Source organism: Salmo salar, chromosome 11 (assembly GCF_965601325.2).
Source record: "Salmo salar chromosome 11, fSalSal1, whole genome shotgun sequence".
Lineage (NCBI taxonomy): Eukaryota > Metazoa > Chordata > Actinopteri > Salmoniformes > Salmonidae > Salmo > Salmo salar.
This window is the reverse complement of record NC_138301.1, coordinates 63706826-63732058: the sequence shown is the minus strand read 5'-3', so window position 1 is coordinate 63732058 and position 25233 is coordinate 63706826. Positions and strand designations below refer to the sequence as shown.

The window sequence follows — 25233 nt, the reverse complement described above, 5'->3', positions numbered from 1 at the left end:
AGTTTCACCTCTCACACAGCTCCTGGGTCTGCTTCAGAACGGTGAGATAGCCTTCTGGATGTTGTAGTTCTCTGTGTTTGTAGTTTCTCCTCTCACACAGCACCTGGGTCTGCTTCAGAACGGTTAGATAGCCCTCTGGACGTTGTAGTTCTGTGTTTGTAGTTTCTCCTCTGACACAGCACTTGGGTCTGCTTCAGATTGCTGAGATAGCCTTCTGGACCTTGTAGTTCTCTGTGTTTGTAGTTTCTCCTCTCACACAGCTCCTGGGTCTGCTTCAGAATGGTGAGATAGCCTTCTGGACGTTGTGGTTCTCTGTGTTTGTAGTTTCTCCTCTCACACAGCTCCTGGGTCTGCTTCAGAATGGTGGGATAGCCTTCTGGACGTTGTAGTTCTCTGTGTTTGTAGTTTCTCCTCTCACACAGCACTTGGGTCTGCTTCAGAACGGTGAGATAGCCTTCTGGATGTTGTACTTCTCTGTGTTTGTAGTTTCACCTCTCACACAGCACATGGGTCTTCTTCAGAACGGTACAGACAGCACCACAGTCCCCTGGACCTTGTAGTCTTCTCTCTGTATTTTGTAGTTTTACCTGTTATACATTGAGCACTACTTCTCTAGATGTATTTAATTTAAAACACAATACAACCCCACATGTGGATAATGATTTCAAATCATCAAGGATGATTTATTTCCATTGTGGTCCTGTTAAATAAATGGTCCGAACATGAACTAACATCAACATGGTAGTCCTAGGATGGACCCGGAGACCTACTGGTCATAGTGGTGACTCAGACAACACATAATGAAACAGTCTGGAGCAGCCCAACGTTACCACACAGATCCTACACCCTGGTACATGATGGTTTGGTGATGGTGAATCCAGGTGATGGTGACGCCAGGTGATGGTGAAGCCAGGTGATGGTGAAGCTAGGTGATGGTGAAGCCAGGTGATGGTGAAGATGGTGAAGCTAGGTGATGGTGAAGCCAGGTGATGGTGAAGCCAGGTGATTGTGAATCCAGGTGATGGTGAAGCCAGGTGATGGTGAAGGTAGGTGATGGTGAAGCTAGGTGATGGTGAATCCAGGTGATGGTGAAGCCAGGTGATGGTGAAGCTAGGTGATGGTGACGCCAGGTGATGGTGAAGATGGTGAAGCTAGGTGGTGGTGAAGCCAGGTGATGGTGAATCCAGGTGATGGTGAAGATGGTGAAGCCAGGTGATGGTGAAGATGGTGAAGCCAGGTGATGGTGAAGCCAGGTGATGGTGAAGCCAGGTGATGGTGAAGCCAGGTGATGGTGAATCCAGGTGATGGTGAAGCCAGGTGATGGTGAAGCTAGGTGATGGTGACGCCAGGTGATGGTGAAGCTAGGTGATGGTGAAGCCAGGTGATGGTGAATCCAGGTGATGGTGAAGCCAGGTGACGGTGAAGCTAGGTGATGGTGACGCCAGGTGATGGTGAAGATGGTGAAGCTAGGTGATGGTGAAGCCAGGTGATGGTGAATCCAGGTGATGGTGAATCCAGGTGATGGTGAAGCCAGGTGATGGTGAAGCTAGGTGATGGTGAAGCTAGGTGATGGTGAAGATGGTGAAGCTAGGTGATGGTGAATCCAGGTGATGGTGAATCCAGGTGATGGTGAATCCAGGTGATGGTGAAGCCAGGTGATGGTGGAGCCAGGTGATGGTGAATCCAGGTGATGGTGACGCCAGGTGATGGTGAAGCTAGGTGATGGTGAAGGAGTTGTCTTGCTGACCCTGATATCTCCCTCAGCTCATCCTCTCTGAAGCCTGGAATTCATACCTCCACATCTAACGTGTATCACCCACGTGGGTGCTCCCTGTGCTGCTGCTCTAACAGCCCATCAACCACGTGGGTGCTCCCTGTGCTGCTGCTCTAACAGCCCACCACCCACGTGGGTGCTCCCTGTGCTGCTGCTCTAACAGCCCACCACCCACGTGGGTGCTCCCTGTGCTGCTGCTCTAACAGCCCACCACCCATGTGGGTGCTCCCTGTGCTGCTGCACTAACAGCCCACCACCCACGTGGGTGCTCCCTGTGCTGCTGCTCTAACAGCCCACCACCCACGTGGGTGTTCCCTGTGCTGCTGCTCTAACAGCCCACCACCCATGTGGGTGCTCCCTGTGCTGCTGCACTAACATCCCACCACCCATCAGTCCAGAGCAGTAGGCATCCTCACTACGAGCTCTTGGACATTTCCACAATGCAGTCAGGTCTCATTGATCAAGAAGCAGCCGGCGTTGAGATACATTAGCCAGGTAGCTAGCTAGCCAAACCCGACAAGTCAACATGCCATCAGTCCTGCAACAACCAGATATATCCAATCAAATCAATGACTTAATCAAAAACAAAATCAATTAAAAAAAAAAAATATGTCCAATGTTCCAGAACTCTCTATTTAGGCTGCTTTACGGCGCCATGGCAACCACGTGCTGCTGTGAGCGTCTTACCGGAGAAGACTGAAGTTGTTGTCTATGCTTCGTTATCTGACTGTCTGTCTCTACGTATTTGTATAGTTGTCTTTCATGTGGTTTAACAGTGTGTCTGTCTGTGTCTCTGTTCTGACCGTGATGTTTCAGAGAGTGGAACAGCTAACCAGTCACTGTGAGGACGCTGTCAACCTTCTACAGAGTACCATCGCTGATCTGGAGTCTGCTGTCCTGCCGACTACCGCTGAGGTAACTACCGTGTTAATATAGTCTGTAGTCTGCTGTCCTGCCAGCTACCGCTGAGGTAACTACCGCTGAGGTAACTACCGTGTTAATATAGTCTGTAGTCTGCTGTCCTGCCAGCTACCGCTGAGGTAACTACCGTGTTAATATAGTCTGTAGTCTGCTGTCCTGCCAGCTACTGCTGAGGTAACTACCGTGTTAATATAGTCTGTAGTCTACTGTCCTGCCAGCTACCGCTGAGGTAACTACCGTGTTAATATAGTCTGGTAGTCTGCTGTCCTGCCAACTACCGCTGAGGTAACTACTGTGTTAATATAGTCTGTAGTCTGCTGTCCTGCCAGCTACTGCTGAGGTAACTACCGTGTTAATATAGTCTGTAGTCTACTGTCCTGCCGACTACCGCTGAGGTAACTACCGTGTTAATATAGTCTGTAGTCTGCTGTCCTGCCAGCTACCGCTGAGGTAACTACCGTGTTAATATAGTCTGTAGTGTACTGTCCTGCCAGCTACTGCTGGTCAGGTAGAGAGGAATTACAGGACAGGAAATGGAGTGGTCTGATAGAGATGAATTACAGGTCAGGAAATGGAGTGGTCAGGGAGAGATGAATTACAGGACAGGAAATGGAGTGGTCAGGTAGAGATGAATTACAGGACAGGAAATGGAGTGGTCAGGTAGAGATGAATTACAGGACAGGAAATGGAGTGGTCTGGTAGAGATGAATTACAGGAAATGGAGTGGTCTGGTAGAGATGAATTACAGGACAGGAAATGGAGTGGTCTGGTAGAGATTAATTACAGGAAATGGAGTGGTCTGGTAGAGATGAATTACAGGACAGGAAATGGAGTGGTCTGGTAGAGATGAATTACAGGACAGGAAATGGAGTGGTCAGGGAGAGTTGAATTACAGGACAAGAAAAGGAGTGGTCTTGGAGAGATTAATTACAGGACAGGAAATGGAGTGGTCAGGTAGAGATGAATTACAGGACAGGAAATGGAGTGGTCAGGTAGAGATGAATTACAGGACAGGAAATGGAGTGGTCTTGGAGAGTTGAATTACAGGACAAGAAATGGAGTGGTCTTGGAGAGATGAATTACAGGACAGGAAATGGAGTGGTCAGGTAGAGATGAATTACAGGACAGGAAATGGAGTGGTCAGGTAGAGATGAATTACAGGACAGGAAATGGAGTGGTCAGGTAGAGATGAATTACAGGACAGGAGATGTTTAGGAAGGATGTTTGGTGGATGTGGAAGAGTTTAGAAAACAAATTAATTAACTTGTGTTGCAACACGTGTATAAAACGCTAACTCCCCCCCCTCCGCTCCTCCCCCCAGGAGGCCCAGGTGTTACTTGCCAGGTACAGGGGTGTGATGTGTAGCGTCCTGGAGGACAGCCGATTGGCTAGATTCCAGCTGGAGGGAGGAGCCAACCTGTCCCGCCTCCGTAAAGAGGAAACCAGTGTCAGCCTCAGCGACGACTACAGGTAATGATTGGGTCGTTAACGCTGGGATATGGACCTTTCTGGGCAACCCCAACAGATTCACATAGCAATGTGAGTTACAGATCTGTCATTCTCATTGAAAGTCTAAGAAGCGGTATATCTGTTCTATGTGTGCTATTTCTATGCTTCCCGTTCTTAAGTTTTGTTTTTTGCGTCTTTTACTTTCGGTTTTGTTCACCAGCTTTAAACAGCCGAAAATACAATATTTTTGGTTATTGAAAATATATTCCACTGTGGTTTAGATGGTACAATGATTCTCTACATTAGACTTGTTTGTTTTTGTCACATAAACTGAAATTAGGGGAACAATTAGAATTTTATCAACCAGGAAATGGTGGAGCGATTTCTGCACATTGCACCTTTAAAGATACACTTGTATCCACAGCAACTTGACACATGTATACAGCCCAGCACCATTCTCCAACCTACGCTCTCTCCTCTCCTCTATATTCTCCCTCATTCCCTTAGTCCAACCTCCCTCTCCTCTATATTCTCCCTCATTCCCTTAGTCCAACCTCCTTCTCCTCTATATTCTCCCTCATTCCCTTAGTCCAACCTCCTTCTCCTCTATATTCTCCCTCATCCCCTTAGTCCAACCTCCCTCTCCTCTATATTCTCCCTCATCCCCCTTAGTCCAACCTCCCTCTCCTCTATATTCTCCCTCATCCCCCTTAGTCCAACCTCCCTCTTCTCTATATTCTCCCTCATTCCCCCTAGTCCAACCTCCCTCTCCTCTATATTCTCCTCTCTTCTCTCGTCTATATTCTCCCTCATCCCCTTAGTCCAACCTCCCTCTCCTCTATATTCTCCCTCATCCCCCTTTGTCCATCCTCCCTCTCCTCTATTTTCCCCTCTCTCCTCTCCTCTATATTCTCCCTCATTCCCCTTAGTCCAACCTCCCTCTCTCCTCTCCTCTATATTCTCCCTCAACCCCTTAGTCCAACCTCCCTCTCCTCTAAATTCTCTTTCATCCCCCTTAGTCCAACCTCCCTCTCCTCTATATTCTCCCTCATCCCCCTTAGTCCAACCTCCCTCTCCTCCATTTTCCCCTCTCTTCTCATTTTGTTTGTCAGTATAAGGGGTCCAATACATCTCCACCTGGCTCCATGGGTTGTTCGCTGGGCCAGAGAACTGCTGAGGAATGTTCTAGTGCCCTCGCCAATTCATTGTTATATATATATATCTATATATATACACACACATGTTGAAGAGGGTGGGGCTCAAGCTGCATCCCTGTCTCACCCCACATCCCTGTGGAAAGAAATGTATTTTTTTCTGCCAGTTTTAACCGCACACGTGTTGTTTGTGTACATGAATTTTATAATGTTGAATGTTTTCCCCCCCCAACACCACTTTCTGTCAATTTGTATAGCAGACCCTCGAGCCAAATTGAGTCGAAGGCTTTTTTGAAATCAACAAATCATGAGAAGACTTTGCCTTTGTTTTGGTTTGTTTGTTTGTCAATTAGGGTGTGCAGGGTGAATACGTGGTCTGTCGTACGGTAATTTGGTAAAAAGCCAATTTGACATTTGCTCAGTACGTTGTTTTCACTGAGGAAATGTACGAGTCTGCTGTTAATGATAATGCAGAGGATTTCCCCAAGGTTGCTGTTGACACCTCTCTCTCTCTCTCTCTCTTCTCTCTCTGTCTCTCTCTCTCCTCAGATGATTCCTGCGCTGGCTCTCTCTCTCTCTCTCTTCTCTCTCTCTCTCTCTCTCTCTCTCTCTCTCTCTCTCTGTCTCTCTCTCTCTCTCTCTGTCTCTCTCTCTCTCTCTCTCTGTCTCTCTCTGTCTCTCTCGCTCTCTCTCTCTCTGTCTCTCTCTCTCTCTCTGTCTCTCTCTGTCTCTCTCGCTCTCTCTCTCTCTGTCTCTCTCTCTCTATTTCTCTGTCTTTCTCTCTCTCTCTATTTCTGTCTCTCTCTCTCTGTCTCTCTCTCTCTCTGTGTCTTTGTCTCTCTCTCTCCCCTCCTGTTTCTCATCTAAGGTGTCTCTGGTCTTTATCAGACCTCTAGTGAATATTGTTCTGTTGTCTTAACGTCTCCTGTTGTCTTAACGTCTCCTGTTGTCTTAACGTCTCCTGTTGTCTTAACGTCTCCTGTTGTCTTAACGTCTCCTGTTGTCTTAACGTCTCCTGTGTGTCTTAATGTCTCCTGTTGTCTTAACGTCTCCTGTTGTCTTAACGTCTCATGTTGTCTTAACGTCTCCTGTTGTCTTAACGTCTCCTGTGTGTCTTAACGTCTCCTGTTGTCTTAATGACTCCTGTTGTCTTAACGTCTCCTGTTGTCTTAACGTCTCCTGTTGTCTTAATGTCTCCTGTTGTCTTAACGTCTCCTGTTGTCTTAACGTCTCCTGTTGTCTTAACCTCTATGGGCTAGGTGGGACGCTAGCGTGCCACCCGTGGTGCACTCCATCAACAGCAGGTGCATTTCAAGAGCGGCAAATTTGAATCCAAATAAATGTCAAAATTCAAATTTTTCAAAAATACAACTATTTTACACCATTTGAAAGATAAACATCTCCTTAATCTAACCACGTTTTACGATTTCAAAAAGGTTTTACGGCGAAAGCATAAATTTAGAGTATGTTAGGACAGTACATTTACAAGAGTTGTGTGTAATGTTTTGTCAAGTCAAAGACAGGGTCACCAAAACCATAAAACCAGCTAAAATGATGCACTAACCTTTTACAATCTCCATCAGATGACACTCCTACGACATTATGTTAGACAATGCATGCATTTTTAGTTCTATCAAGTTCATATTTATATCCAAAAACAGCGTTTTACTATGGCATTGATGTTGAGGAAATCGTTTCCCTCCAATAACCGGCAGTCAAGTCAGCGTCACAAATTAAATAATTAAAATTAGAAAACATTGGTAAAATATTATATTGTCATTTAAAGAATTATAGATTTACATCTCTTGAACGCAATCAACTTGCCAGATTTAAAAATAACCTTACTGGGAAATCACACTTTGCAATAATCTGAGCACTGCGCCCAGAAAAATACGCGTTGCGATACAGACTAGACGTCATGTTGGGGAGATCTAAAATCTAAAATACTATGTAAATAATCCATTACCTTTGATTCTCTTCATCAGATGTCACTTCCAGGTATCACAGGTCCATAACGAATGTAGTTTTGTTCAAAAAAGCTCATCATTTATGTCCAAAAATCTCCGTCTTGTTAGCACATGATCTAAGCCAGCCGGACTTCTCGTCATGAACGAGGGGAAAAAATATATTTCCGTTCGTTCAAACATGTCAAACGTTGTATAGCATAAATCATTAGGGCCTTTTTTAACCAGAACATGAATAATATTCAAGGTGGACGAATGCATACTCTTTTATAACGTATTGGAACGAGGGTACCCAACATGAACTCGCGCGCCAGGTGTCTAATGGGACATCATCGTTCCATGGCTCTTGTTCGGTCAGATCTCCCTCCAGAAGACTCAAAACACTTTGTAAAGGCTGGTGACATCTAGTGGAAGCAATAGGAAGTGCCAAAATATTCCTCAGCCCCTGTGTTTTTCAATGGGATAGGTTTAAAGTCAATACAACACATCAGGTATCCACTTCCTGTCAGAAAATGTCTCAGGGTTTTGCCTGCCAAATGAGTTCTGTTATACTCACAGACACCATTCAAACAGTTTTAGAAACTTTAGAGTGTTTTCTATCCATATATAATAAGTATATGCATATTCTAGTTACTGGGTAGGATTAGTAACCAGATTAAATCGGGTACATTTTTTTTATCCAGACGTGCAAATGCTGCCCCCTAGCCCTAACAGGTTAACGTCTCCTGTTGTCTTAACGTCTCCTCTGTGTCTTAACGTCTCCTGTGTGTCTTAACGTCTCCTGTGTGTCTTAACGTCTCCTGTGTGTCTTAACGTCTCCTGTTGTCTTAACGTCTCCTGTGTGTCTTAACGTCTCCTGTTGTCTTAACGTCTCCTGTTGTCTTAACGTCTCCTGTTGTCTTAACGTCTCCTGTTGTCTTAACGTCTCCTGTTGTCTTAACGTCTCCTGTGTGTCTTAACGTCTCCTGTGTGTCTTAACGTCTCCTGTTGTCTTAACGTCTCCTGTTGTCTTAACGTCTCCTGTTGTCTTAACGTCTCCTGTTGTCTTAATGTCTCCTGTTGTCTTAACGTCTCCTGTTGTCTTAACGTCTCCTGTGTGTCTTAATGTCTCCTGTTGTCTTAACGTCTCCTGTGTGTCTTAACGTCTCCTGTGTGTCTTAACGTCTCCTGTGTGTCTTAATGTCTCATGTTGTCTTAACGTCTCCTGTTGTCTTAACGTCTCCTGTTGTCTTAACGTCTCCTGTTGTCTTAACGTCTCCTGTGTGTCTTAACGTCTCCTGTTGTCTTAACGTCTCCTGTTGTCTTAACGTCTCCTGTGTGTCTTAACGTCTCCTGTGTGTCTTAACGTCTCCTGTTGTCTTAACGTCTCCTGTTGTCTTAACGTCTCCTGTTGTCTTAACGTCTCCTGTTGTCTTAACGTCTCTTGTGTGTCTTAACGTCTCTTGTGTGTCTTAACGTCTCCTGTGTGTCTTAACGTCTCCTGTGTGTCTTAACGTCTCCTGTTGTCTTAACGTCTCCTGTTGTCTTAACGTCTCCTGTTGTCTTAACGTCTCCTGTTGTCTTAACGTCTCCTGTGTGTCTTAACGTCTCCTGTTGTCTTAACGTCTCCTGTTGTCTTAACGTCTCCTGTTGTCTTAACGTCTCCTGTGTGTCTTAACGTCTCCTGTGTGTCTTAACGTCTCCTGTGTGTCTTAACGTCTCCTGTTATGTCTACACCCATAGGGAGTCATTAGGGACCCAGCCTATGTCTGTCGTCACCAGCTAGCAGTGGTCTTATGTCATGATGTGATTCAGTCTACTTCCGTCCTGCGACTAACCCCTCTCCTGATCCCTGTCTGTCACCTCAGGCGCTGCCCGCCACACCCCTCCCGTTTCTCAGGAATGTACTCTCCCTACCTGCTCCTGACTAGAGGGCATTTTCAACTCACTCAAACATGCGGGGGGGAATGTTTCCTTCTAGTTCCTAACTTCTGGGGCTTTGCAGATAAATGCTTTTGATATGTTTATTTTCCCTGTGGTGGTGGGGTTGGCCGAGTCAGAGAAATGCTTTGTCTGTGTGTTGTGTCTTTGGGGTCAGTCTATAAAGGACCTGTGTCAGAGGAGAAGGCTAAGCTCTTGTTTTAGAGGAAGTCAGGGCTTTATGAGGAGATCAGAGAGAAAGACATGGTGTGATGGACATGAAGGAGAAGTGGAGACAAGACAACAGAAAGACTGAGGGACTTGTTTTGGTTCTGGTCAGCTGAAGGAGAAGTGGAGACAAGACAACAGAAAGACTGAGGGACTTGTTTTGGTTCTGGTCAGCTGAAGGAGAAGTGGAGAACAAGACAACAAAAAGACTGAGGGACTTGTTTTGGTTCTGGTCAGCTGAAGGAGAATCTTTAGTGACCACAGAGAGTCAGGACACCACGTTTAACATCCCATCCGAAAGACAGCACCCTACGCAGGGCAATGTCCCCAATCACTGCCCTGGGACATTGTGATATTTTTTAGACCAGAGGAAAGAGTGCCTCCTACTGGCCCTCCAACACCACTTCCAGCAGCTGGTCTCCCATCCAGGGAACAACCAGGACCAACCCTGCTTAGCTTCAGAGGCAAGACAGCATATTATAGATAGCGTATTGTTCCTGGAGCTGCAGTAACACCTCTCTGTGTGTCAGTATGGGGTCGTATTGTTCCTGGAGCTGCAGTAACACCACTCTGTGTGTCAGTATGGGGTCGTATTTTCCTGGAGCTGCAGTCCCAAACTTAATCAGACTTTCCCCTCGGTGCTGTAGTTCAGTTTACATGCAGTAAATGTCTTGCCTTTGGGTGCTGTGTGTTAACTGACTGTAATCATGTGGTATTATTAGTCATGTGTTGTTAACGTTACCCGGCCAGGGCCTCTCTCTCTGTCAGTAATCTGCTGCTCTGCACACTGATACCCTGGAGGACGAGGAGGGGGGAGGAGGGGGGGTAGAGGAGGCGGGGGGAGGTATGTGGTGGTTATCTCTCTTCTCCACCCTTCCTAAACCACTGTTTCCCTCTCTCTCCTCCCCTTCCTAACCCACTGTTTCCCTCTCTCTCCTCCCCTTCCTAACCCACTGTTTCTCTCTCGCTCCTCCCCTTCCTAACCACTGTTTCCCTCTCTCTCCTCCCCTTCCTAACCCACTGTTTCCCTCTCTCTCCTCCCCTTCCTAACCCACTGTTTCCCTCTCTCTCCTCCCCTTCCTAACCCAGTCTTTCTCCACACTGTGCTTCCTTCCATCCTAACAGTGGTAGGGACCCAGCCCTGTCCTGTGTATAGTAACAGTATGGCTGGTGACTAAAGGTTTTCATCATGCCTGACCATTTAAACTCTTGTCTATCCGCCTCTCTCCTCTCCCCCTCTCTCTCTCTCTCTCTCCTCTCTTCCTGCCGCAGGAATGTCTTTGAACCCTCTCTCTACCTCTCTCTCTCTCTCTCCCTTTCTCTCTCTTTCTTTCTTTCTCTCAATTCAATTCAACTCAAGGGGCTTTATTGACATGGGAAACATATGTTAACATTGCCAAAGTAAGTTAAGTAAATAATATACAAAAGTGAAATAAACAATAAAAATGAACAGTAAACATTACACTCTCTGTCTGTCTGTCTGTCTGTCTGTCTGTCTGTCTGTCTGTCTGTCTGTCTGTCTGTCTGTCTGTCTGTCTGTCTGTCTGTTGTATGATTAATGGGTCCCTTCAGTCACTTTACCCTGACCTCTGCACTACCTATATGCACATATATTACATGACCAAAAGTATGTGGACATCTGCTCGTCAATCCCCTCATTCCAAAATCCTGGCCATTAATATAGAGTTGATCCCCCCTTTGCTGCTAGAACAGTCCTCCACTCTTCTGGGAAGGCTTTCCACTAGATGTTGGAACATTGCTGAGGGGACTTGCTTCTATTCAGCCACGAGACAATTAGTGAGGTCGAGCACTGCTGTTGGGCGATTAGGCCTGGCTCACAGTCGGCGTTACAATTCATCCCAAAGGTGGGGTTGAGGTCAAGGCTCTGTGCAGGCCAGTCAAGTTCTTCCACACCAATCTCGACAAACCATTTCTGTATGGACCTCACTTTGTGCACGGGGGCATTGTCATGCTGAAACAGGAAAGGGCCTTCCCCAAACTGTTGCCACAAAGTTGGAAGCATAGAATCCTCTAGAATGTCATTGTATACTGTAGGGTTAAGATATCCCTTCACTTGAACTAAGGGGCCCGAACCATGAAAAACAGCCCCAGACAATTATTCCTCCTCCACCAAACTTTACAGTTGGCACTATGCAATGAGGCAGGTAGCATTCTCCTGGCATCCGCCAAACGAAGCGTGGTTCATCACTACAGAGAACACGTTTCCACTGCTCCAGAGTCCAATGGCAGTGAGCTTTACACCCCTCCAGCCAACGCTTGGCATTGCGCATGGTGATCTTAGGCTTATGAGCAGCTGCTCGGCCATGGAAACCCATTTCATGAAGCTCCCGATGAACAGTTCTTCTGCTGATGTTGCTTCCAGAGGCTGTTTGGAACTCGGTAGTGAGTGTTGCAGCCGAGGACAGACGATTTTTACGCGCCATGCGCTTCAGCACTCGCCGATCCCGTTCTGTGACCTTGTGTGGCCTACCACTTCACGGCTGAGCCGTTGTTGCTCCTAGACGTTTCCACTTCACAATAACAACACTTACAGTTGACCATTTGACAAACTGACTTGTTGGAAACGTGGCATCCTATGACGGTGCCACGTTGAAAGTCACTGAGCTCGGGGTCTCCAGAGTGGCACAGCGGTCTAAGGCACAGCATCGCAGTGCTTGAGGCGTCACCACAGACCCGGGTTTGAACCCAGGCTTTGTCACAGCCGGCCGTGACCGGGAGACCCATGAGGCGGCGCACAATTGGCCCAGCGTCGTCCGGGGTTAGGGGAGGGTTGGGCCGGCCGGGATTTCCTTGTCCCGTCGCGCTCTAGCGACTCCTTGTGGCGGACCAGGTGCCTGCAAGCAGTCGCCAGCTGGACCTCAGTCGCCAGCTGGACGGTGTTTCCTCCGACACATTGGTGCGGCTGGCTTCCGGGTTAAGCGAGATGTGTGAAGAAGCAGTACGGCTTGGCGGGGTCGTGTTTCGGGGGACGCACGGCTCTTGACCTTCGCCTCTCCCGAGTCGGTAGGGGAGTAGCAGCGATGGGACAAGACTGTAACTACCAATTGGATATCACGAAAAAGGAGTACAAATTAAAATGTAAAAAAGAACATTACTGACCCCGCCAAGCCGTACACACACACACACACACACACACACACACACACACACACACACACACAGAGACACACACACAGACACACACACACACAGACATATACACACAAAGAAACAAACCGTTGCGAAGTTATAGGTGTTATAATATCTACTGTAGTTATAGGCCTGTGTTATAATATCTACTGTAGTTATAGGTGTTATAATATCTACTGTAGTTATAGGCCTGTGTTATAATATCTACTGTAGTTATAGGTGTTATAATATCTACTGTAGTTATAGGTGTTATAATATCTACTGTAGTTATAAGCCTGTGTTATAATATCTACTGTAGTTATAGGTGTTATAATATCTACTGTAGTTATAGGTGTTATAATATCTACTGTAGTTATAGGCCTGTGTTATAATATCTACTGTAGTTATAGGTGTTATAATATCTACTGTAGTTATAGGTGTTATAATATCTTCTGTAGTTATAGGCCTGTGTTATAATATCTACTGTAGTTATAGGCCTGTGTTATAATATCTACTGTAGTCATAGGCCTGTGTTATAATATCTACTGTAGTTATAGGTGTTATAATATCTACTGTAGTTATAGGCCTGTGTTATAATATCTACTGTAGTTATAGGTGTTATAATATCTACTGTAGTTATAGGCCTGTGTTATAATATCTACTGTAGTCATAGGCCTGTGTTATAATATCTACTGTAGTTATAGGTGTTATAATATCTACTGTAGTTATAGGCCTGTGTTATAATATCTACTGTAGTTATAGGCCTGTGTTATAATATCTACTGTTGTTATAGGTGTTATAATATCTACTGTAGTTATAGGTGTTATAATATCTACTGTAGTTATAGGCCTGTGTTATAATATCTACTGTAGTTATAGGCCTGTGTTATAATATCTACTGTAGTTATAGGTGTTATAATATCTACTGTAGTTATAGGCCTGTGTTATAATATCTACTGTAGTTATAGGTGTTATAATATCTACTGTAGTTATAGGCCTGTGTTATAATATCTACTGTAGTTATAGGTGTTATAATATCTACTGTAGTTATAGGCCTGTGTTATAATATCTACTGTAGTTATAGGTGTTATAATATCTACTGTAGTTATAGGCCTGTGTTATAATATCTACTGTTGTTATAGGTGTTATAATATCTACTGTTGTTATAGGTGTTATAATATCTACTGTAGTTATAGGCCTGTGTTATAATATCTACTGTAGTTATAGGTGTTATAATATCTACTGTAGTTATAGGTGTGTCACGTAGAGTAGGCCAGAAGGCTAAACTGGAAAACCTAACCTCTATAAAAAATAAAAAGATGGCGGAGCCGCAAAAGTTCTTCTGTGCAACGGTGTTTATTTACATAGTGATTCCGGAACAAAACAACAGTACTGCCATCAAACGTATACCTTATGGGACAGCTTAAAAACAAAGCTGCCCCACCCACAGCTCAATCCAAAATGCCTCTCCATGAACTGAAAGAGAGGCTCCTTTTGTAGGGGTAGCCCCTCCCCTCAGAACAATTAACACTAATTAATTAAGCAATTACCTATTCAACATACAGTTTCCATTTATCTAAACATACCAAAATATATACATTGCAACACGTTTATGAAACAACATCACAATATAACATTTACAAAATTACATCACTACTGACAGTGTCTTCCAATATGCCCGTTTACATTAATGAGCCATTCCGGACAGGCACTACAAAGTAAGCCCAATTCCCTTAGCTCGGGTCCTTATCCAGCATACCTGGAAGCTACAGAGATGGAGAGAGAGAGGAACAGAACAAACAACCGTGCTCATCCATAATATCGATAAGTATACTAAATATTGCTTATATTAAATATGAACACCTGTCTTTATTTCTTTATACCCTAACTGGTTACTGAAGTAAGTGTGAAATGTATGTACTAAGATAGAGACGTTAACTTGTGTGTCGACCCACATTGTTAACTTATCTGATAACGGAGCAGGGAGGAGTGATGAATGTGTGCGTGCGTTAAAGTACCAAATGCTGCCCGCGGCCAGTGACGGACTTCTACGTCACATTACCTTCCTCCTCTCCTGAAGCGACCAGGTTCGGGAGTCTGGATAGGTAGTCTGCCGTGACATTTTCTTTTCCTGCCTTATGACGGACACAGAACCTGAAAGGCTGGAGCTCCAGATACCACCTGGTCACACGAGAATTCCGGTCCTTCATGGTCTGGATCCAGGTCAGTGCTCTGTGGTCTGTGTGCAGGTCAAATTCCCTCCCAAGAAGGTAGTAACGGAGGCTATCTAGGGCCCACTTTATAGCCAGGCACTCCTTCTCGATTGTCGAATACATGGTTTCCCTCGGCAACAGCTTCCGACTCAGGTACAGTACAGGAAGCTCTTCTCCTGGCTCCCCTTGGGCCAGTACAGCTCCAATTCCCACAGCCGAAGCGTCCACCTGCACGAGAAACCTCTTCTGAAAATCAGGGGTCTGGAGAACAGGGAATGAGCACAGTCGTTTTTTCAGTATCCTGAAGGCTTCCTCACACTCCTCAGTCCACTTCACAGGGTTGCTGGCCACCTTTGAAGTGAGGTTGGTTATAGGGACAGCGATGGTCGAAAACTGCGGAATGAATCTCCGGTACCATCCTGCCAGACCTAGGAAGGACTTCACCTGTGTCTTGGTTCTGGGTTGAGGGCTGTTCCTGATGGACTCCACTTTGTCCACCTGAGGTCGAACTTCACCCTTACCCAGCTGGTAACCCAGATACTTAGTCTCCTGTTTTGCCCACTCACACTTCAGGAGGTTAAGCGTGAGGCCTGCATCATGGATCTTCCCCAGGACTCTGCTAAGATGCTGTATGTGCTCCTCCCAGGAGTGGCTGTAGATCACCACGTCATCCAAGTAAGCAGCACAGTAATCGTCACAGTCCTGGAGGACCTTGTCCATAAGCCTCTGGAAAGTTGCAGGGGCCCCATGAAGGCCAAACGGCATGACCTTAAACTGGAACAGGCCCATCGGTGTCCGGAAGGCAGTGTAGGCCTTGGATTGTTCGTCCAGGGGCACCTGCCAGTACCCTTTGCAGAGATCCAATGTGGTGATGTAATGAGCTCTACCTATTCTCTCCAGTAAGTCGTCAATGCGGGGCATGGGGTAGGCATCAAACTGGGAGATGGCATTCACCTTACGGAAGTCCATGCAGACGCGCAAAGAGCCATCCTTCTTTGGGACAATGACAATAGGGCTGCTCCATTCACTTGACGATGGCTCGACAACATCCATGTCTATCATGGTGTGGACCTCCTCTTTGAGGGCTACCACCAGCCTCTCAGGCACACGGTAAGGATGCTGGCGGACAGGGTTCTGGCCAGGCTTCAAACAAATGACGTGTTCCAGGACTTTGGTTCTTCCTGGCCTCTGACTGAAGAGGGCCGGATACTTGTCAAACAGCTGCTTCAGCTCATCTTGCTTGTCTTCTTCTAGGTGAGCCAGTATGACCTCTGCTCGTCCTTTCCATGCCTCTGTGACCCCATCTGACTCGTCCTCTTCTTCTACTCTGCGGACCAGAAAGGACTTTACCTTGGAGAGTTCCCCTTTCTCCTCCCAGGCCTTGAGGAGGTTCACATGGTAGGTTTGCTTCTCCTTACCCTTGTCCGGGTGCAGCACCTCGTAGGTCACCGGGCCCATCTTCCTCCCGATTAGGTACGGCCCTTGCCACTGCGCAAGGAGCTTGCTGGTAGACGAGGGAAGGAGGAGCAGGACTTTCTGTCCTGGCTCAAACGCTCTGTGGCGAGCGTGCTGGTCATACCCTCGCTTCTGGGCCTTCTGGGCTTGCTGAAGATTTGCCCTAGCCTCCTCTCGGTACCGCTCCAGCCTGTCTCGCATCTGGAGAACGTACTGGACAATCCCCTGTCCTGAGGTAGCTACTGGGGAACCTTCCCAGCACTTCTTCAGCAGGTCCAGTGGTCCCTGCACTGGCCATCCATAGAGGAGTTCGAATGGTGAGAAACCTGTCGATGCCTGAGGCACCTCCCTGTAAGCAAAAAGCAGAAAGGGTAACCACTTATCCCAGTCTTTACCAGTGTCAGCCACAAACTTCCTCAGCATATTCTTGAGCGTTTGATTGAATCTCTCTACAAGCCCATCCGTTTGGGGATGGTAGGGAGTGGTCCTCAAGCCTTTAATGCCCAGCTGTCGGTGGGGTTGAACCATCAGTCGTGAAGTGAAGTTTGTGCCTTGGTCCGTCAGGATTTCATCTGGGATTCCTACACGAGAAAAGAGCTGAACAAGAGCACTGATTATTTTTGGAGTGGTTATGGAACGGAGTGGGAAGGCTTCTGGGAACCGGGTGGCATAGTCACAGATCACCAATATATACTGGTAACCTGCACTACTCTTCTCCAAGGGTCCAACAATGTCCATTGCAATTCTCTTGAATGGGGTAGAGATAACTGGCAGTGAACATAGAGGAGCCCGGTCAGACCTACGGACAGCACTGGTTTTCTGGCACGTGGGGCATGTTTTGCAGTATGTTTGTACATCAGTATACATGGAGGGCCAAAAGAAACGGGAGCCTAGCCTAAGATAGGTCTTATGTTGCCCTAGATGGCCTGCCCATGGAACTGTATGTGCAAGGTTGAGAACAAGTGGTCTACATGTAGATGGCACCACTAACTTCCTGCTATCTGCTTCTGACCCAAGGTAGAGTATGTGGTTGTCTACTGTGTATATTCCCCCACATGAAGATTGGCTGTCCCCAGCTAAGGCCTTATCAAATAAACCTTTCAAGGTTGCATCAGACTTCTGCAGTGTAGCAAAATTTTGTGGAACTTCCCATTGCACTTCTAACCCAGACACATCAGCAACAGGTACAGGGGTTCCCACATACTTCTCAAGACGCCGCTGGCGGCGTGACTTTCTGGGCCCTTTGGTTCCCCCCTCACACAGACTATCACACAAGTCAGGCAGAGGTTGTAAACCAGCTTTGGCCTGTGCACGAGTGACAACTGAACATGACACCTGAACATCAGACTGGCAAACTGACTGCTCATATAGCTGACCCCCCACACTTCCCAACAGATCAGAGAGTACAGGCACATCCCTCCCCAAAATCATCTCAAAAGGTAGTTTCTCCATTACCCCAACTTTGAGGAGGTATTTCTGACCCTGAATCTCCACTGTGAGTTCAGCTGTGGGCTGCTGTGACTGGTCACCATGGACACATTGGATCAGTGTCTGGTGACCGTAATCAATGTCATTAACCTCTATGGGACCGGCGGGACGAATTCGTCCCACCTACGTAACATCCACTGCCAGCCTGTGGCGCGATTTTCAAAATCTTCAAAATCCTATTACTTCAATTTCTCAAACATATGACTATTTTACAGCCATTTAAAGATAAGACTCTCGTTAATCTAACCACACTGTCCGATTTCAAAAAGGCTTTACAACGAAAGCAAAACATTAGATTATGTCAGCAGAGTACCAAGCCAGAAATAATCAGACACCCATTTTTCAAGCCAGCATATAATGTCACCAAAACCCAGAAGACAGCTAAATGCAGCACTCACCTTTGATGATCTTCATCAGATGACAACCCTAGGACATTATGTTATACAATACATGCATGTTTTGTTCAATCAAGTTCATATTTATATCAAAAACCAGCTTTTTACATTAGCATGTGACGTTCAGAACTAGCATACCCCCCGCAAACTTACGGGGAATTCGCTAACATTTTACTAAATTACTCACGATAAACGTTCACAAAAAGCAAACAATTATTTTAAGAATTATAGATACAGACCTCCTCTATGCACTCGATATGTCCGATTTTAAAATAGCTTTTTGGTGAAAGCACATTTTGCAATATTCTAAGTATATAGCCCAGGCATCACGGGCTCGCTATTTAGACATCCGGCAAGTTTAGCACTCACCATAATCATATTTACTATTATAAAAATGTCATTACCTTTTGTTGTCTTCGTCAGAATGCACACCCAGGACGTCTACTTCAATAACAAATGTTGGTTTGGTCCAAAATAATCCATCGTTATATCCGAATAGCGGCGTTTTGTTCGTGCGTTCCAGACACTATCCGAAATAGTAAAGAAGTGTCGCGCGCTTGGCGCAATTCCTGACAATAAAATTCAAAGTATTCAATTGCCGTACGTCGAAGCATGTCAACCGCTGTTTAAAATCAATTTTTACGTCATTTTTCTCGTAGAAAAGCGGTAAAATTCCGACAGGGAATCTCCTTTTCGGCAAACAGAGGAAAAAATCCCAAAGGCGGGGGCGGTCGGGGTCACGCGCATAAGCTAGTGTCTCTTGATGGGCCACTTGAGAAAGGCGATAATGTGTTTCAGCCTGGGGCTGGAATGACGACATTCTCTTTTTTCCCGGGCTATGAGAGCCTATGGACGACGTGGGAAGTGTCACGTTAGAGCAGAGATCCTTAGTAAATGATAGAGATGGCAAAGAAGTTCCAGAAATGGTCAGACAGGCCACTTCCTGTAAAGGAATCTCTCAGGTTTTGACCTGCCATTTGAGTTCTGTTATACTCACAGACACCATTCAAACAGTTTTAGAAAATTTAGGGTGTTTTCTATCCATATGTAATAAGTATATGCATATTCTAGTTACTGAGTAGGAGTGGTAACCAGATTAAATCGGGTATGTTTTTTATCCAGCCGTGTCAATGCTGCCCCCTAGCCCTAACAGGTTAACAGGTACATAAAATTTTCTGATCAACGACAGGGAACTGCCGGTGTCAATCATTGCAGTAAGACTTTTACCATTCACTTTTACAGGTACCAAGACTGACCCTTCCCCAGTCTGTCTATTCTGAACACCATCCCCCTCTCTGGGCACATAACAGTAACCTGAGAGCTTGGATTTACGTAGCGGACACATTGAAGCCTTGTGCCCCTGCTGTCGGCAGTAAAAACAGGTCAGACCCCTCCCATCAGAGCGAACTGCATAATCCCTTACCTCCCTCCTCCCAGACACATAACCCCCAGAGTTACCTCCACCATCTCGGGTATCTCTGATGTCCCTTGTGTCTCGGAGACTCCTTGGAGCGGGTGCTGCAGGTCGTGGTGGGCCCCCTTTACGTGCATTATGGTACTGCAGCGCAAGCTTGGCCGCCATAAGCCCGTCCTTGGGCTCGTGCTCTCGAACCCAGGTTCGAATGTCGTGTGGTAGAACTTGTAGAAGTTGCTCGAGGATGATGACCTCACCGATCTCGTCCTGTGTCTTCTCCTCTGGTTGAACCCATCGTCGGTAGAGACCCTTGAGGCGGTGGTACGTCTCTGTCGGTGACTCACCCGATGGCGTCGATGCAGCTCTAAAGCGTTGACGGTAGGTCTCCGAGGAGATGTCGAACTTCACCAGCAGCGCTTCCTTCAAGCCCTTGTAGACGTTGGACAGCCCCTCATCCATTGCTGTGTAAGCCTCTAAGGCCTTGCCCGTGAGCAATGGGACAAGCCTGCAGGCCCACTCTACCTCCGGCCACTGCCACGTCTTGGCCATTCGCTCAAACCTCAGCAAGTAGTTTTCAATGTCCTCCCCCTGCTGGTATGAGGGCATCTTTGGCTCCTTCCTCAGGAATGCTGGAAGATGAACGTTAACACTGCTGGACTGGTCTCCTGGTGCTGGGGCTGGCCTCATTACTGCTTGGGGATCCTGCTGTGGAGTTGAAGTCCCTGCTGCGTCGAGCCTTTGTCGTCCTGGTGTTGGCAGACCCAATCTTGGGCTCTCACTGACGAGTTCCGCTTGGTGAGGAGCTGTGAGGATAGATTGGCGTAGGCCCCGAAACTCCTGCTTGAGGTCTTCGTCCCTCTTCTCAAGGCAGGTGAAAAGTTGCTGGAAAAGGGCTACCATGGTTGGGTGTGGTTCTGGTCCCCCAACTGCTCCTTCAGTCAGCTGGTCTCTTATTGCTATATCTGCTGGTTCAACCGGTAGTTCAAACAGTTCTGTTTGTGTTTGGCCCCTTGGTCGGGCTCCTAGTTTCTCATAATTAACCTCTTCACCAGAAGATTCCATGGTATTCCACCCAGTTTCAACTTCAATTACCTTTTCTGACAGTTGATGCTGCTGCTGAGAACGCAATCCTGTACGCATTCCTTTACCTCTCTTGTTGGAATTCACTGATTTGCGGTGCGCCATCCCACTGCTGCCACCATATGTCACGTAGAGTAGGCCAGAAGGCTAAACTGGAAAACCTAACCTCTATAAAAAATAAAAAGATGGCGGAGCCGCAAAAGTTCTTCTGTGCAACGGTGTTTATTTACATAGTGATTCCGGAACAAAACAACAGTACTGCCATCAAACGTATACCTTATGGGACAGCTTAAAAACAAAGCTGCCCCACCCACAGCTCAATCCAAAATGCCTCTCCATGAACTGAAAGAGAGGCTCCTTTTGTAGGGGTAGCCCCTCCCCTCAGAACAATTAACACTAATTAATTAAGCAATTACCTATTCAACATACAGTTTCCATTTATCTAAACATACCAAAATATATACATTGCAACACGTTTATGAAACAACATCACAATATAACATTTACAAAATTACATCACTACTGACAGTGTCTTCCAATATGCCCGTTTACATTAATGAGCCATTCCGGACAGGCACTACAAAGTAAGCCCAATTCCCTTAGCTCGGGTCCTTATCCAGCATACCTGGAAGCTACAGAGATGGAGAGAGAGAGGAACAGAACAAACAACCGTGCTCATCCATAACATCGATAAGTATACTAAATATTGCTTATATTAAATATGAACACCTGTCTTTATTTCTTTATACCCTAACTGGTTACTGAAGTAAGTGTGAAATGTATGTACTAAGATAGAGACGTTAACTTGTGTGTCGACCCACATTGTTAACTTATCTGATAACGGAGCAGGGAGGAGTGATGAATGTGTGCGTGCGTTAAAGTACCAAATGCTGCCCGCGGCCAGTGACGGACTTCTACGTCACAAGGTGTTATAATATCTACTGTAGTTATAGGTGTTATAATATCTACTGTAGTTATAGGCCTGTGTTATAATATCTACTGTAGTTATAGGCCTGTGTTATAATATCTACTGTAGTTATAGGCCTGTGTTATAATATCTACTGTTGTTATAGGTGTTATAATATCTACTGTAGTTATAGGTGTTATAATATCTACTGTAGTTATAGGCCTGTGTTATAATATCTACTGTTGTTATAGGTGTTATAATATCTACTGTAGTTATAGGCCTGTGTTATAATATCTACTGTAGTTATAGGTGTTATAATATCTACTGTAGTTATAGGTGTTATAATATCTACTGTAGTTATAGGTGTTATAATATCTTCTGTATTTATAGGCCTGTGTTATAATATCTTCTGTAGTTATAGGTGTTATAATATCTACTGTAGTTATAGGTGTTATAATATCTACTGTAGTTATAGGCCTGTGTTATAATATCTACTGTAGTTATAGGCCTGTGTTATAATATCTACTGTAGTTATAGGCCTGTGTTATAATATCTACTGTAGTTATAGGTGTTATAATATCTACTGTAGTTATAGGTGTTATAATATCTACTGTAGTTATAGGCCTGTGTTATAATATCTTCTGTAGTTATAGGTGTTATAATATCTACTGTAGTTATAGCCCTGTGTTATAATATCTACTGTAGTTATAGGTATTATAATATCTACTGTAGTTATAGGTGTTATAATATCTACTGTAGTTATAGGCCTGTGTTATAATATATACTGTAGTTATAGGTGTTATAATATCTACTGTAGTTATAGGCCTGTGTTATAATATCTACTGTAGTTAAAGGTGTTATAATATCTACTGTAGTTATAGGTGTTATAATATCTACTGTAGTTATAGGCCTGTGTTATAATATCTACTGTAGTTATAGGTGTTATAATATCTACTGTAGTTATAGGCCTGTGTTATAATATCTACTGTTGTTATAGGTGTTATAATATCTACTGTAGTTATAGGCCTGTGTTATAATATCTACTGTAGTTATAGGTGTTATAATATCTACTGTAGTTATAGGTGTTATAATATCTACTGTAGTTATAGGCCTGTGTTATAATATCTACTGTAGTTATAGGCCTGTGTTATAATATCTACTGTTGTTATAGGTGTTATAATATCTACTGTAGTTATAGGTGTTATAATATCTACTGTAGTTATAGGTGTGTAACGATCGTCATCGGGTGACGAGGAAGCGGACCAAAACGCAGCTGGGAGCGAACACATGTTTATTCTTTTACACTGAAATAAACACATACACAAAATCAAGAAAATGCCGATACGTTAGCTGCTCAAAATCAAAGAGACAACACCCCACAAACAGCGTGGGGGAAAGAGGAACTTAAATGTGATCCCAATCAGAGACAACTAGCGACAGCTGTCTCTGATTGGGAATCGACAGAACCCAACATAGAAATAACCCACATAGATCTAACACAAGGCTATAACGCTAACATAGACAACAAACCAAGGAAAAATACCCAACATGACACACCCTGACCCAAAATACCCGAGTTCACCTGGTCAGGGCGTGACAAGGTGTTATTATATCTACTGTAGTTGTAGGTGTCTGTTCTATCAGGCCCCATGTCGTAGCTGTATTATAACACACTAGTGAACCATTGATCCCCTACTGAGGAGACACACAGAGATCCAGACTCATTTTTTACCATTGATCCTCCAGCAGCAGTCTGACGGGACCCCTCACAGTGGGTGTTTCTGCACCTTGCATTGTTTATGATTTTCCACAGTCTCCATTTTGAGGCTGTGAACATCTCCCACCCTCCCTGGCCCAGCCTATCAGATCCCACAGCCAGACCAAGGTGCCTTCCTAACCCCATCCTTCCCTTTTCCTGGACAAAGCCATAATGATTGACAGCCTGGTCCAGTCAGCATGCCGCCATACATTAGCATGACAACAGAACCCCTGCCGGGCCAGCCTGTTGCTAGGGAAGCACCACACTGGTTCTACCGTTGCTTGGACGACGTGACAGTCAAGTCACTCTACACCGATTCAGTGGTGAAGTCTGACTGGGACGACTGCTGATTCTGTAGTTGTGTTGTGCGTTTCCTGTCTCTGCCAGCAGGGGGCAGACTTAGTGTGTTCAGGAAGGAGAGGGGGGATACCTGGTCAGGTGTATAACTGAATGCATTCAACTGAAATGTCATTATTCAACTGGGCTGCCATAATCCACATCCACGTCTTCGGCGCCCAGGTAACAGTGGGTTAACTGCCTTGTTCAGGGGAACAGTGGGTTAACCTCCTTGTTCAGGGGAGCAGTGGGTTAACTGCCTTGTTCAGGGGAACAGTGGGTTAACTGCCTTGTTCAGGGGAACAGTGGGTTAACTGCCTTGTTCAGGGGAACAGTGGGTTAACTGCCTCGTTCAGGGGAACAGTGGGTTAACTGCCTCGTTCAGGGGAACAGTGGGTTAACTGCCTTGTTCAGGGGAACAGTGGGTTAACTGCCTCGTTCAGGGGAACAGTGGGTTAACTGCCTTGTTCAGGGGAGCAGTGGGTTAACTGCCTTGTTCAGGGTAACAGTGGGTTAACTGCCTTGCTCAGGGGCAGAACGACAGATTTTTACTTTACTTCGGGGACTCGATCCAGCAACCCAGCAACCTTTACGGTTACTGGTCCAACGCTCTAACCACTAGGCTACCTTTTTTTTATTTATTTCACCTTTATTTAACCAGGTAGGCAAATTGAGAACAAGTTCTCATTTACAATTGCGACCTGGCCAAGATAAAGCAAAGCAGTTCGACAACATACAAAAACACAGAGTTACACATGGAGTAAAACAACATACAATCAATGATACAGTAGAAAAAAATAAGACTATATACAGTGTGAGCAAATGATGTGAGATAAGGGAGGTAAAGGCAAAAAAAGGCCATGGTGGCAAAGTAAATAAAGTATAGCAAGTAAAACACTGGAATGGTAGATTTGTAATTTGAAGAAAGTTCAAAGTTCAAATATAAATAATATGGTGCAAAGGAGCAAAATAATAAATAAAATAAATAAATACAGTAGGGGAAGAGGTAGTAGTTTGGGCTAAATTATAGATGGGCTATGTACAGGTGCAGTGATCTGGGAGCTGCTCTGACAGCTGGTGCTTAAAGCTAGTGAGGGAGATAAGTGTTTCCAGTTTCAGAGATTTTTGTAGTTCGTTCCAGTCATTGGCAGCAGAGAACTGGAAGGAGAGACGACCAAAGGAGGAGTTGGCTTTGGGGGTGACCAGAGAGATATACCTGCTGGAGCGCGTGCTACAGGTGGGTGCTGCTATGGTGACCAGTGAGCGGAGATAAGGGGGGGCTTTACCTAGCAGGGTCTTGTAGATGACCTGGAGCCAATGTGTTTGGCGACGATTATGAAGCGAAGGCCAGCCAACGAGAGCGTACAGGTCGCAGTGGTGGGTAGTATATGGGGCTTTGGTGACAAAACGGATGGCACTGTGATAGACTGCATCCAGTTTGTTGAGTAGGGTATTGGAGGCTATTTTGTAAATGACATCGCCGAAGTCAAGGAATGGTAGGATGGTCAGTTTTACGAGGGTATGTTTGGCAGCATGAGTGAAGGATGCTTTGTTGCGAAATAGGAAGCCAATTCTAGATTTAACTTTGGATTGGAGATGTTTGATGTGAGTCTGGAAGGAGAGTTTACAGTCTAACCAGACACCTAGGTATTTGTAGTTGTCCACATAT

At 45.4% G+C, this 25233-nt stretch overlaps 1 protein-coding gene across 1 annotated transcript in view; it reads left to right on the top strand.

The window, feature by feature from the left end:
- LOC106594058 (puratrophin-1) overlaps positions 1-25233 on the top strand; it is a 315209-nt gene that overhangs the window by 188287 nt on the left and 101689 nt on the right. The window contains exons 7-8 of the mRNA XM_045689763.2: positions 2591-2689; positions 4017-4165. Of these exons, the coding sequence (XP_045545719.2) occupies positions 2591-2689; positions 4017-4165 (248 nt within the window). The remainder of the gene's footprint in view (positions 1-2590; positions 2690-4016; positions 4166-25233) is intronic.